Below are 14,050 nucleotides of genomic sequence, written 5' to 3'. Positions count from 1 at the left end.
CTAGGCATATGGTTGTCGCTCCCATAGGACCCGGGCAGCCCTAAAAAAAGTCGGCCCTTTGAGCCCATGGCATAAAATTCGAGACATAAATATAACATATTCGATCAAGACTAATGTGAGGAGTAAGTACATAACATTGGGTCAGGATGACCATCAAATCATTATTAAAAATGATAAAATGGTTGGGTTATTTCATTAAGGATAAATAGAATGATCAGTTGTATTCAATGGAGCGAAGTGGGCCAAACTAAATCTCCCCACTTGTAATCAAGTGGGACCCATGTGATGATAGGTTCAGAACCAGTTGCAGAGAACAGGGAAAGGAGAATGAGAGGAGGAAGAAGAAGAAGAATATGAGAAAAGGGAATATTTCATTCCTATCGTCTTTTCTCTGTTGCACACACTTTTTATAATAGCAGATTATAAAAGTGAACAGTGGCAATCACGTTAAAAGGGAGGCGAATGCGTAGTGCAGGTGGGGTGAAAATATCATCACCCTGTAATTTTAATATCATTTTTCTTGTATAATATGCTTTTTAATTTTCTCTTTTTTTGCTTAAGAAAAATATTGTAAGAATGGCATCGTTTACAATAGTTATGGTAAATGGTTGGATATTGTCTACGGGGACTCGTTGGATACGACAAAAATAAGGTTATTTTAAACTAATTCCACTCACAATACAACTAAATCCCTCTAGCAAATAAATACATTATGTTGTACATTTCTTCATAACTATAAAATACCTTACAATTCTAAGCTCCACATTATCCTCATCCTTGGATAGACTTGCCATCCACCATTCTCTCTCATCATTTGTTTCTTCAATAAAAATATTACTAGAACAAAATTAGTGATTAGAAGATAAACTTAACCAAGCAGTAGGTTATCCAGCCCCAAGAACAGCTTATCCAATGACTTGTATCCCCTTGATGAACAGCCCCAATCTGAATGATGAAAAAGTTTGGCAGATAATCTTGTACACCAGGATTCAAATTTCTAACAAAAATATACCATCAATAATAATAAGGCACATCTCTAATAATTATTGAGTTATAAAAGAAAACTTTTTCTCAAGCTCAACACGAATTGAAAATTTTAAAGTGGCGTCGTCTTTCAAACAATAATAACACCAAAAATAACCCGGTTCATATTTCTAAATGCAAATTATAACTTCATATATCGATCCATCAGGTAAACCCATTGGATTCCATGCGGTTTTAGTTTCCCTTCGCGGGTAAAATCTTCAACAGACATTAACAGCCTGGCAATGATCATCAAAGCTCTCGGCAGTAAAATAGAGAACTAGGACCCATAAATGCTCCTGTAAAGACAGTTAAACATCTTGAAAATTATCTACTCACCCCATCTTGAATCAAGGATAGCCCGAGGAAGGAGGCTTGGTGGTCTGGTAAGAAGACACCGGCGCTCTGGGCCTTGCATACTCTGCAAAAATAACCCAACCATCCAGATACTGCATTCAAAAGCAAATATATGTCAGAATGGAGGACGATGAGATCACCCAAAAACTTCAACACAAGAACGGCAAAACAGAGAAAGAAAGCATATCTTTTTTCTTGTTTTTTTTTTAATTGACAATTGTATTCATACCATGAAAATTACATTGGGGACCAGGAGTCCCAACTTGCATTTACATAGCATGAGTTGCATTTACATAGCATGAGAGGTCAGGATGGACCCTAGACCATAAGAACAAACAAAAGAGAAGTATCCACAGGGCCACTATTACCTATAGTTACTATAGATTGACATTTTCTTTATACATTACAAAACTCCACCATCCCAAAAAGTTCCATCAGCACCATGATCCAACTAATTCCGTCAGTCATACAGAGATGCTTCCACTGCAATAGATCCATAGTTTCACCTATCCCCTCCGTACTGATTCAAAAACAATGGCCATTTCTAAAGCTTTGCAATCTTCTGACTGAGATCTTGAGAACAACTACAAAGACCAAACCAGCCTCAATGCTTCATTCCTCTGGTTATATCCTTTCAAACACCTACTGTACCAGATATAAATGACTATCCATTCCATCAATTTTAAACCAAGTGATCCTGCACCCTAGGCAAGTGCGACCCAGAGAGTTTCCCTGGCACCGTCCTCTTACACCACGCCTGCCTTTAATCAGTAAGCTCCCCACCACAGAATACCAAAATTTCAACAACCCTTTTGAAATACTCCTCCGAAGGGTATATCTAGCGAAGCGAAAAGATCTAGACAAAGAGCCATTCAAAGCGAAAGATCATGGCCTCTCCAGCCTTAAATGGTTATAGTATAGCCCAACCGGATGCAAACCCATTAATGCAGCTGCTTCTATTCCTACCAAAATCATACAAATATTTCCTAGGTAATTCTGAAATTAATACCGGTAATTAAGAAATCCTAAAGAAACTACTCCTCCATCCGAAAATATCCCTATTTTCCTATAATTCCACGACCTAGCAATCGATTTCAAAATGCGACCTTTCTCAGGAGATTGCAAACCACCTATAATTTAGCACCTAAGATAGTCTCCCCGACACCAGCCATTGCTCCTGGAACCTTAGAAATTCGAAGACCCGTAAGAAATGGAGAAAGGCTTGCTAGAGAGGGATACAAAAACAGAATCGTAAACTAAAGAGACTAAAACGCATATACGAAACACAGATGAGAACCCGTTACTTACCAAGATCCCCCTCCCCAGACTTCCTTGCGGCCTCTTTCTCTTTTTTTTCTTCCAAATCCCTTGCAGCCATTGCCAGGAATATATCTTTTGTGGCCCCCAAATCTTCTTCATAACCAATCCCAAACACATCCCCAACAGACAGCAAATCGTTAAATTCTTCCGATTTTCTTGAATTATCTTCCACCATTTTTCCTTTGCCTTTGATATCCACATCAGGACAGAAACGCTCCCGAACTAGCTGACTGACTTCCAACCCCAGTGAGTCTCGAGAAACATTGAGCTCATCAATCGGGCCATCCTGCCCCTGCTCCAATTTCCTGATAGCCGCCATCTTTTCCTCCTCCCACCGACATCTACAGGAGCCCCTCTCCTTTTCCAATAATTTACTGAACTGAGGGAGTTTAAGAAGGGGAACGTGCATTTCCTTGGACTGCATCCATTGTTTTTTCAAAGGACTTAGAGAAATTTCACTTGGAGTAGGACGTTCCTTCCTGGCTAACTTTTCGTTATATTTCGGGTCCTTCATGCTACGTTTGGTTGCTTGGACTGGCTCGGAGAGTAGTGGAATAGGAAGTCAAAGGGAAAAGACATGAATTTTGATTTGCCTAGAATTACCTGGGAAAATTGTGTAGTATTGTTTGGTTGCGCGGCAAATAATGGGAGAGTAGGAGAAAAAATAGGGGGTGTCGTTACCAATATATGGAGAGAGGAGAGATAGGGAAGAGAGATATAGAGAGAGAGCATCATTCCCAAGAAAGTTCAACCATAATTCTTTCCTTCTGGAATAAGGGGACAAGCAATCATTACATGAGAGAAATCCAAGGGAATCAATGGGAGTCCAATGCGTTTTGGCAACCAAACGTGGAATAGCATGCCAAATCCAAACCAAATTCCGACGGCTGCCAAGCTTTTGTGGAACCAGACGAAGCATCAGGAGATCTACGTCTCCCACTTCAAAAGAAAAATCCGAGAAAGAAAGCATATCTAATTTTTATTTTTTATTTTTGAATATTAGAAAGCATATCTATTAATTGCAAATACTAGGTAAACAAATATCAGAATGGAGAACATGTCTACAGATTAGATCAATTCGAATTACTAAATGAATCAGGAAATGAAAAGGTCCAATTTCAGAACAGAAAACATGTCTACAGACCAGTGAGGAGATTCTTAGTTATACTAAAAAGCATAGTGACGATCATCTTCCAGAAAAAGCTCAAAATATGTAAATAACTTTAGATGCCCGTGCAGAGAAACTCCCGGATAGTTTGTCACTGCTATGTAGCTTCTCATATATCCAGTAAATTAAATCGTTTACAGAAAATTAGTATGAGGATAATCTTAGCTCACCTTGCCATCCATGCCATTTATACCTTCCGCTGCCTCTTCTAGTGTTGCATACCTTACAAAACCAAACCCTTTGGAATACCCTGAATCCCTGTCTGTCACGACTCTAGCTGCAAAATCATGTACCATCTGAGAATTAATATTTTGCCAATGCGATTTTAATATGAACTATAAAAAGAAAAAAGAAACGAAAGCAAAAACTAACTGTTGTTAAGAATTATTGATATTCATAGCGGGAGTTTTGTCCTTAATATGTTCCTTCTACATTTGAAATGAAAAAAAAAAAAGCATAAAAAGAAGTATATATTTACTCATAATTAGTCAACTAAATACTGATATTATTGTAAATATCTTTTTTCTTTTGGAAAGAGAACTTTATTAAGAAAAAAGATAGGAAATTACAGATTTACATAATTGAGCAGCATCTGCCCAAAATACAATTCCACCCTTCCAACTCCTATCTTTGCTAACTTATCGGCTCTTCCATCAGTACTTCTTGGGATATGACAGCAACCCTCTACCACAACTCTCATTCTGTCTTCTATCTAATTAATAAACTGCCCTAGGCTCTACGGACCTTCCTCATCAGCTCATATCAAAGAGATAATGGTTAATAAGTTGCCTTCAATTCAATCAAAAGTCTGTCCCCTAATTTTGATGTTAAGTCAAGAGGTAATACCCTCAGTGGCTTGTCATATAATCTCCTTTTAAAAAAATAAAGCGCATCGACTAGTGATTGTTCCCGCACCAAATGCTGCCGAGTGCCATGCCCTTGCTACTAATAGCAAAGCGTCACGGAGGTCATGGCCATGGAAGAGGCTAATGCAAGGGAAAAAACATTGGAGGAATAGGCAAAAGTCAAAATGAATCCATCAAATGCATTTAATGAGCGCAACTCCATATATGGAAAAATATGTTATGATTGTATCAATAGTTGTCGTCATGTTATTCCAGCAAGGTTGCTAGTACAAAGAAGCCATCCCAGATGAATGTTAAAGAGAATTAGATCATTCCAACCAGCTCAATAACAAGATGTTCATAGTTCCTACCAATTCTCACCACCAAATGCTTGAGGAGTTTGTCCAACAAAACCACAAGCTTATCTGATGGTGATATAATTGTAAAAAGCTGTAAAGAAGGGATGACGATATTCTTCTACGTTCAACATTGTACTAGCAATGGTTATAAACCACTAAAAAACTTAAAGGGCATTTAAGCAAGGTATTAGCATCAACGATCCTTGTGCACTCGTACTTCTTCAGCATCCAAGATGCCATAACAAAGGAAGGCATTTTCATTTCACAAAGAAAATACGCATTGGATCTAGTGAGAGAAACTGGTGAACTTCGTTGTTCATTCAAAACCAGCTGAGAAACTCAAAGTAAAGCCTTCTTGTAACTCCTGACGACCATATTTTTGAAAGATCCAAATAAGTATAATACACTAATCTACATCACTATCACAAGGTCAGACCTTGCCTGTGCAACGTGTGGTGAGCCAGTTCATGCATTCACCACAACATCCCATCTTAAAGTAGTTACACTGCATTACTGAGATATCCTAAGATTTCTCCTGACATTGGTTCTTTGGGCAACTCATGGACATTCACATGTCACAACCATCTCAAATGCTATGGTGGGGTCATCGATAGATAGGTACCCCTACAACTTATTGTAAGATTGTTTTGGACTTTGGAGGTAAGCTAGTAATGTGAAAAGGTAATTAGCAAAGTAGGGTTGCTTGATGATACAAACATAGGGTTCACAGCTAGATGGTTCTAAGGCTGAATCAGTGAACCATCTGTTTCTTCATTGCAATCCGTTTAGAGTCGCATCCTTCTTCGACTGACCGATTTACTGAGCAACTGGCCTTCTGCACCTTGGCCAAAGAAAGGGAGGATTCTTAGGAGATTAGCATTGGTAGCCACTATTTGGGTTCTCTGGAAGGAGATGAGTGCCCATATTTTCAAAAACGTTGTCAAAGGACCGTATTTTATGTACATGAAAGCCATATAGCTTACAATCTTTTTGATGAAGATCTTACCTTGCTTCAAGTCTAGCTCTAGTAGAGATCTCAGACAATGTTGGAGGGAGATTTGCTCAAGCAAAGGGTTGAGATTCTTTCCCCTAGATGGACCCCTCCAGAACCAGCATGGGTAAAGTTTTAGTAACCTAGGACCTTCTGGGGCAAGGGAAGTTGGAGCTTCTAGAGCGGGGGAAGTTCTCAGATATGAGAACAGTTTCACCATGTGGGATTTTTCGAGCCCCATCGGGGTCAAGGACTCCAACAAGGCAGAAGTGAGGGTGGTGATACATGGCATCCGGATCACCGAAAGTAGACATGGTCAGGCTAATCATGAAAGGACTCTCTCTATGTCACTGGGTGGACGGATGGGAGCTGCTCTCATCCGTGGAGGTTGGTGGACATGATTCAATAGATTCAGGATCGAGTTGAGAGGTTCTCGAATCATTGTCAGCATGTATGGAGATCGGCCAACAGCGAGGCACGCACCTTGCCCGATCAAGGATTGACAGGACTAGCTTGGAGATTTTGACTCCCTCCTCCTTCATTTTTCTTGTATGATGTAATCTGATTTGTAGTTCGGTTGCTGCTTGTTGGATCACCCATCTTGGTTGCATGGTTTTCACGTTTTCTTTTCTTTATTATAATTTTTCATCATTCAAAAAAGAAAGATAGCTCCAAGGCTGAGTACAAAGCCATAGCATATTCAGCTAGACAAATGCCATAGTTGAAAAACTTGGCAGTGAAATTGTAGTGTCGATTCATTAAAAAAATTGAAGTGTCAATTCAACATCCAACGATGTTTTATGCCAACCAAGCAGCAATACCTATTACTTTCCAATCCAGTACTCCATTAGAGAACCAAACAGAGACATAGATTACCAGTAGGTAAGAGAATGGGTGACAAGAGGAAAGATCAAGTCAATGTGTCAGATCTCAACTCCAATTAGGAGGCTGAGAGGCAAAATCATGTTGGCTCTATTAGAGCAAAAACATACGGCTGGCTGACATCAAGGCAACTAACTTGAGGAGAGAGTTATGGGGATTTTTTTTAACTAAAAATAATTAATACATAGGGATGTTATTGAGGATTGTCCTTGATAGTCCTTTTTTAGTGGATTGATATTCCCTTTTATATCCTATGAATAGTCAATTGATCAAGGTATCATTAGAAATGTCAAGGAAATTAAAGGCAAGTATAATGGGAATGTAACACAATTCCTTTTTCTATACTTTTCTATATTTTATGTCAAAACTTACCTTGGACAACTTGGCCAAATTTGCTAAATGCTTCTCTAAGCCCCTCTGTGGTGGTACGTTTGTTAAGCCCTGCAATCAAAACCAATATTACAAAAAAGGAATAGCATGAAAATACGAGATGGAATCTCTCCCAAGTTGGTATGACTTAGCCACAACATGTAAAATTGAATATATGATACACAATTTGGAATCACGGAAACAATGAATCATATTAACAAACAAATATTTTCATCAGAGTTAATTACAACTGAACAAAAAGAACTACCAACCTGAAAATATGCATTCATAATCATTAAAGGTTCTGTTTTCTATGTGTTTCCTCAATTATGGTGAAGATGAATCAACCAATTGTTGATTTGAGGCATTTGCATCATGATTATTACATACATTTTCATTTTGCATGGATTTATGGTTTGGAAATTTGGGAAAAGTATATTTTTGAATAAAAAATAATCATATATGCATGTTAGGCTCTAATTTTGTTATATGTGACTTCTAGCCCAATCGACCAATTGGATCTTGGTCTCGAGGGACTATAATCATATAGTAGAAAGGAAGCTATGGATCTTGGTCTCAAGGGACTAGGGTAAGTTACAAGAAGATTTCAGGGTGGAGAAGTATTGGAGAGTGGGTGGCAAATGATCTTGTCGACGAGGACATGAGCTCATAGAGAGGGGACTGACTTCGAAATTAAACCCGTGATGTGATTCATCAAAATCTAGAAGTTTGATCCAAACGTAATCCCAATAAAACAACATTATAAGACCCTCAACTACTAGAACTTCACCTATTTCACACTTGTCAAGAAGGAACAATGAATTGACACTTTGCAAGTCTGTTTTGTAATAGAAGATATAATTGTTCTTTTGGAGCCTTTTACCTCTTTCACTAGTCAAATTTGAAACATAGTAGCAGAATTCTTACATTGAATTCCCAAATGAGCAAAAAAGAAGTATCAAATGGAGAAATGGTTCTCATTCAATAGAAAAAATTGTATACACTTGAATATGGATCAATAGGTAAAGAAATGGTTCTCATCCACACACTTGAGTATGGATCATCTGAAATGAACTGTTTTGGCTTTCCTGATATAACATGATGCCTCCATATTAAGAATTCAAAATTTCAGTTGGTCCAAGTCCCAAGCCACAGTTAGCAAGTTGTTTAACAGATGAACTTCCTTCTCAGTAGATGTGAGAGAACCCCAATATTCAAACATTCATAATAGGTTATGTACATTCTTGATTATCAGTGAAACTTCCCGTCATTGAGAACCTATGTTTCACATAATATAAAGAAATGGGATGACCAAAGTAGTTAGTTGAAATGGCTAAATATGCCGACTAAGAACAATAACCAGGCCACCAAAGAAGGGCCCATCTAAGATTCTTCACCAATACTAAAAAAAAGAAGGAAAAACATAAAAGCAAGAATGGTTAGAAGACAGACATAAAGGGGAAATTACTCTGATGTTTATATAAAATACAGGTGAAACTTTTAATGTAAGGTCAATTAACTACTATTGTCATCTGGGTTTATACATACCACCAACCTCCAAAGATCATCTGTTCTTTGTTAAACAAATAAACATAGACCAGCTGCAATAGGAGAAAAGGCAAAGCATCTGCCATAAACACCTATTTTTTGTACATCAACGATGGTATATAAGCAAACAATGTACAGAAACAGATATCCTATAGAATTTCAAACATACTTGGACATTAAGAGAAAATTGAAAATGAAAATAAAAACCAAACAGCAAGAACAAAAACAAGAAGGATAGAGCACACAATTGAAACAAAAAATGAGTACAAAAGACGAAGGAGAGTGAACTGCAAAAACAGGGCTTCTCCACTTCTCCCATTCTCCCATTTTCCATGTTCTCTATTCCATGGTGGGAAAAGAAACCAAATTGAGAAAAAAGAAACCTAAAGAGAAACTGCTACTGTTTACAATCTTGTAAAAAAAAAGAAAAAACAACTGGCAACCAAGTTACCTTAGCTCACCGGTACTATTCGTCCATGTGAAAAAGGGAAAACTCATCTACATAACAAGGACGAAGAAACACTGAATCTTAAATCTAAATAGAGGACTCTGAAAGAAACCCTAATCTACATATGTTTTCGATCAAGAACAGAAACCAGAGAGAAAGAGAAAACATTGCATCAAAGTAGCAAAGACTTAAAAATAGAAGAAAGAGGAAGAAAACCCTTGAAGGGCAAGGTCAGAGATGGCTTTCGGCATCACCGAAGTTTGTCAAAGGTTGTCGAAGGGCATCAAAGGTCATAGGAAGGGGTCAGAGATCGGATGAGCAAAGAAGGATGAGATGTGTGCACAAGATAGTCATTGAAGAGGGAGGCGATGTGAGAGATGAAAGGGTTTTTTTGCTTAGACCCTGATAAAAAGACCTCAAAAATATGATTCGTGAAGCTATGTAAGTTGCTTCGAAAACCTTCATCTTGAAATCAATAAAAAAAAAAAAGAAAAAAAATCAGGCGCAATCCATGTTACCAAACATGCGCTTCTTTTTATTTTTTCACTTCAAAAGGCGGAAGATTGAAAAAAAAAAAAGGCTCCAAAAGATGGTAACCAAACACAGCATAAGCTTCTCAGGTGATTTCACAAGTTGTTTAGGACTTAGGAGCCAAATGACAAAGCAATCTATTATTGATAGGTGTCGGAGGGGAATCACGACATCAGAAGCAAAATGGTTGAGAAACTGGTTGTAGGGAATGATGATCAAGAGAATGATGGAAATAGACACATAATGAAGGAACAGCTAGGAGCCTAAGACAAAAGAAAAGATGGATGATATGTGTCTATGAAACCAAAAGGAAATTTTCATTATCCTCCGTGCCATCAAACATCTCAACACAATGTCAAAGCAAAATGAAAATGACGTATATAGAGACATAGTTGAGACCTGAGGATGTTAGTGTTTTGCTCACCTCTATGCAATTTCCTAAAATATGAGTTGAAAACCTACTTATTTTATTGCATTCCATCTACCACTACCTGAATTTTCATTCTTATTTCGTTTGTTGGTTATTATAAAGTAGGTTGTAAATCTCTCCGTATGTCTCTCTAAGATGGTTATAGATCTCATAATGACAGAAATCACTTTACTTCTAAATGTTATTGCCTTATTGCCATTTTTACATCGAACAAGATCATATTTCCATATTTCTGTACAATTTTTGCATATTCCAAGCACATCAGATCTATATTCCTAGTCGTATGTTTGCTTATATATATATATATATATATATATATATATATATATATAGAGAGAGAGAGAGAGAGAGAGAGAGAGAAAAGTGTAGCTACACATACGTGTAGCTAACTTAGATACACTGACAGCTTAAAATCAACACATTGTTTGGGTGATCCAAACCATTCATTTGATAGGCCCTCACATTGATAGGGTGTGCCCCCATTGGACCATCCCAACCCTTCAAACTATGGAGGCAAAAATGGCCAGATTTGTGAAGGTTTTTACACGTCCATTTTTCCCTCCACAAATCGTAGGGTTGGGATGATCCTATGGACCTGATTTTTTGGGCACACCATATCTATGTGAGTGCCCATCAAATGAATGGTTTGCATCACCGAAACAATGTGGGGCCCACTGTATTTTAAGGCATCAGTGTAGCTAAGTTAGCTACACGTATGTGTAGCTACACTTTTCTCATATATTACAGCCCCCTCAATCAACAAAGTAGCTTTATTACCTACCACAGTGTGCATCCATTAGGATAAATAAACCACCTCATTACTTTGTTATTTCTCAACACCTACTGGCTACTGCCTCTCTCGCAACAGTCCTTCCCATCAGGTTTCTTCTTCCTATTCTAAGGCCTCTTCAGAGCCCTCTCTCACAACTGTCCTTCCCAACAGGTTACTTCCTCCTATTCTAAGGCGTCTTCAGAGCTTATTGGCACCAAGCAATTACAGAAGAAATTAACGCTTTTCATGATAGCAATGCCAGAACATAATCAAGGCTCTGGTTGATGGTTGAATGGTAAGAATATGGAAAAGCCATTGCCCCAGTAGTGAATGTGATTCTTACCAAGATATGGCACCTATTCCAAATGGACATAAAGAACACCTTTTCTTCACAGCAGTGTTTCAAAATGCGGATGCAAATCAAAACGCGTTTGAAGAAAATCTTGGTCTACTCAGCACGACGCGCTTGAGTACTCAATTGACACGGACCACACGGTCATAATTCGGGAGAGTCAAAGGAGTTTTTATTGACTCTGTAGGGCAAAACGCGGAACACGGCAAAGGTAAAAGGGAGTCTACTCGGGGGAGTCCATGATGACGCTGGGGAGTTTTAAAACATTGCTTCACAGAGATCCACATGAGCCATATGAACTCTCGTCCAAGATATCCTATATCATCGTTATTATTATTATTGTTATTATTTTGAATGATGTCCTACATCATTATTCGGACTTTGAAAAGGCTTTTTATGGACCCAAACAAGCTCCTCAGCTTGGTTTAGGAAGTACAAAGAAATTCATTACTGCAAGATTTATGGTGCAGATAGGGGTACACCAACATTACAATTTGCGCGCAATTAGGGCATTTCTAGATTGCAGTGAGATAAATTGCAATGTAAGAAAGCTCAGAGCATAACCAACCACTCCACGTTTGGTTAAAAGTTGGCAAAAGAAATCGTCATAATGCTCAGTTATGCTGACGATTTTGACATATTGTTGTTTATTACTGGAGAAGATACAGATGAGATTCCTTTGCACTTTTATTTTTATGGAAAAGCATTGTGAGGGTAGATTTATCATCTTCGAGATTTTGCGGTTTATGTTTTTTGCATCATTTGTAATTCTTACTTGTAATCCTTAAGACTCTGTTTGGATTGCAAGAAAAACATTTCTGACAGAAATTTTTTATTGGGAAAATTTTGTATTTCCACAATTTAGAGGAAAATATACGGCTATGATTAATTTAGAGGGATATCATCATAAATTGAAGGTCTCTCCACACAAAAATTGACTAGGGTGGGTTCAAGTCGTCTATTTTCGTGTGTAAAAAGGTAGGAACTTTTAGAAAAATAAATTCCTTTCCAAACTTTTCCAAAAAAAAATAAAAATATCCTTTTTTTGGGTGAGCAAGCTGAGGGGTCCATAGCAATTCCTTTTCCAAAAAAAATCCCGAAATACAAACAGGGCCTGAGTAGAATAGAAACATCAATGATATTAAACTGAAATAGAATTGCACGATCAAAGAAGATCAAAACAAAGATACATTTATTAATGATAGAGAGAATAGAAATGCTACGAAGCAAACAATATGTATGTACAACAGAATCAAAAAAAAAAAAAAAAAAAGTATTAGAAGGGAACATCAAAAAACAAAAATGAAATGAAGTGAGAAATGGGGGTTAAAAAGAGGAGGAGGAGAAGACATACCAGAGACGAAGAGATTGGTGGAAGGTTCGGCGGGAGGAGAAGGAGCGGCTGAAGGAGGCGGAGCAGTGAAAGGGAAGGTGGAGAAAAGGCGTCTGGCCTTAGTACCATTCGTGATCGCCGCTCTAGCTGTCATCATCATCACCTCTACTTCTTCTTTCTTTTGACTCTTCGTTTCCGCCTCTCTCCTTCTACTTTTATCTATTCTCCGACCGACCTAACAAGGGAGTAGAATTGCTGGATTTTATACTAGGGAGGGGATCTCAGGGGGTTTTTGCCGACCTAGGATTAAATTACTAGAATACCCTCATATTAACATTTAGGGACCATCATTCCCGATTAATCCTACCGTCATTTTACGCAAGGGCAATTAGCCCAATGGTCTTGATTAATCTCCTCAAAAAATGACCTAATAGCATGTCACCTCACCCTCCTTACCAAATCTATCTCTATCAAGGTGTTCTTACTTGTAAGTAATATGTAAATGAATGGAGATTTCGGTGGTACTCGTTCGGGCTTAGGTAGATGGTGGAACTCACCCTTAAAAGCTAGCCGTTAAGGGGAGGGTGCCTAAGTCCTTATAAACCCATCCACATCCATTAACTTTTCCGATATGGGAACTTTGCTTTCGCAAGGAACCCCAACATTAATTAATTACATAAGACAAATAAGGGCAAATCGGATCCAATCGTGACAAATTAAACGGGAATGTTTAACAACAAAACAAGCCACGAGATGAACACCGAGAATTTACGTGGTTCGGCCAAGCCTACTTTCACAGGCAAGAAACACTATCTTCCGTTATGAGAAAAAAACAATATACGAGGATTACAATTGATTAACCAAACCCACATACTTGCAACCCTTTCCTTGCTTGTCGACCCAAGACCATACACCGAGAGAACCTCAAGAAAAACCCAAGAGAATAAATCTGAGAGGAAACCAAGAACACACCCAAGAGAAGAACCTAGATCTCTCCCCTTCCCTATTTGTCTCCTTCTTTCTCTTTCTCCTGTCTCTGTCTCTCCCCGGAGGTAGCCGAACACACCCCAAGCCTCTACTCTTATTGCCACCCCTAAGAGAAAACTGAAAGCCCTTTATATCTAGGTTTTCTAAAAAAAGCCTAAGAACATACTTTCTATTTTTGCCTATGACTTCCCACCACACTACACCACGGTGGTGGGAAATAAGGCAACTTTCCCAACATAGAAATAGATTAAGATAGCAAGAGTTAGAGACAAGTAACATTATCCTAATCTAGACTGGTATTCTAATCTATCATAGTTGCTTGATTTAGTACTAGA

General features: G+C 38.2%; 1 protein-coding gene across 4 annotated transcripts; it reads right to left on the bottom strand.

Annotated features, from left to right (window-relative positions):
* Positions 1-637: 637 nt before the first annotated feature.
* On the bottom strand, positions 638-12,980 carry LOC143854735 (organelle RRM domain-containing protein 2, mitochondrial-like). 4 transcript variants are annotated; one of them, XM_077364843.1, is made up of 5 exons: positions 12,750-12,980; positions 7,318-7,386; positions 4,039-4,145; positions 1,363-1,472; positions 638-997 (listed from the first exon to the last, which is right to left on the bottom strand). In XM_077364843.1, the coding sequence occupies exons 1-4, from the start codon at positions 12,886-12,888 to the stop codon at positions 1,374-1,376; spliced, it is 414 nt and encodes a 137-aa protein (XP_077220958.1). In that variant the 5' UTR covers positions 12,889-12,980; the 3' UTR covers positions 638-997; positions 1,363-1,373. The 4 variants fall into 4 exon arrangements, with proteins under 4 accessions (XP_077220958.1, XP_077220956.1, XP_077220955.1 ...); XM_077364841.1 differs by having other exon boundaries at positions 638-945; XM_077364840.1 differs by lacking the exon at positions 638-997 and adding an exon at positions 1,019-1,262.
* Positions 12,981-14,050: the final 1,070 nt, after the last annotated feature.

The sequence above is a fragment of the Tasmannia lanceolata genome, unplaced genomic scaffold (assembly GCF_043159265.1).
Source record: "Tasmannia lanceolata isolate RefF3 unplaced genomic scaffold, GAP_Taslan_0.1 ptg000020l, whole genome shotgun sequence".
Classification (NCBI taxonomy): Eukaryota; Viridiplantae; Streptophyta; class Magnoliopsida; order Canellales; family Winteraceae; genus Tasmannia; species Tasmannia lanceolata.
Note: the sequence above shows the minus strand (reverse complement) of the source record. Positions and strands in the feature narration are given on the sequence as shown.

Coding starts and splice junctions, on each gene's coding strand:
- LOC143854735 (XM_077364843.1), bottom strand. CDS start 12,888: ATGATGATGACAGCTAGAGCGGCGATCACGAATGGTACTAAGGCCAGA. Junction 4,146..7,317: donor ATTTGGCCAAGTTGTCCAAG/GTAAGTTTTGAC, acceptor ATGATTTTGCAG/CTAGAGTCGTGACAGACAGG. Junction 1,473..4,038: donor TAAATGGCATGGATGGCAAG/GTGAGCTAAGAT, acceptor TTTTGAATGCAG/TATCTGGATGGTTGGGTTAT.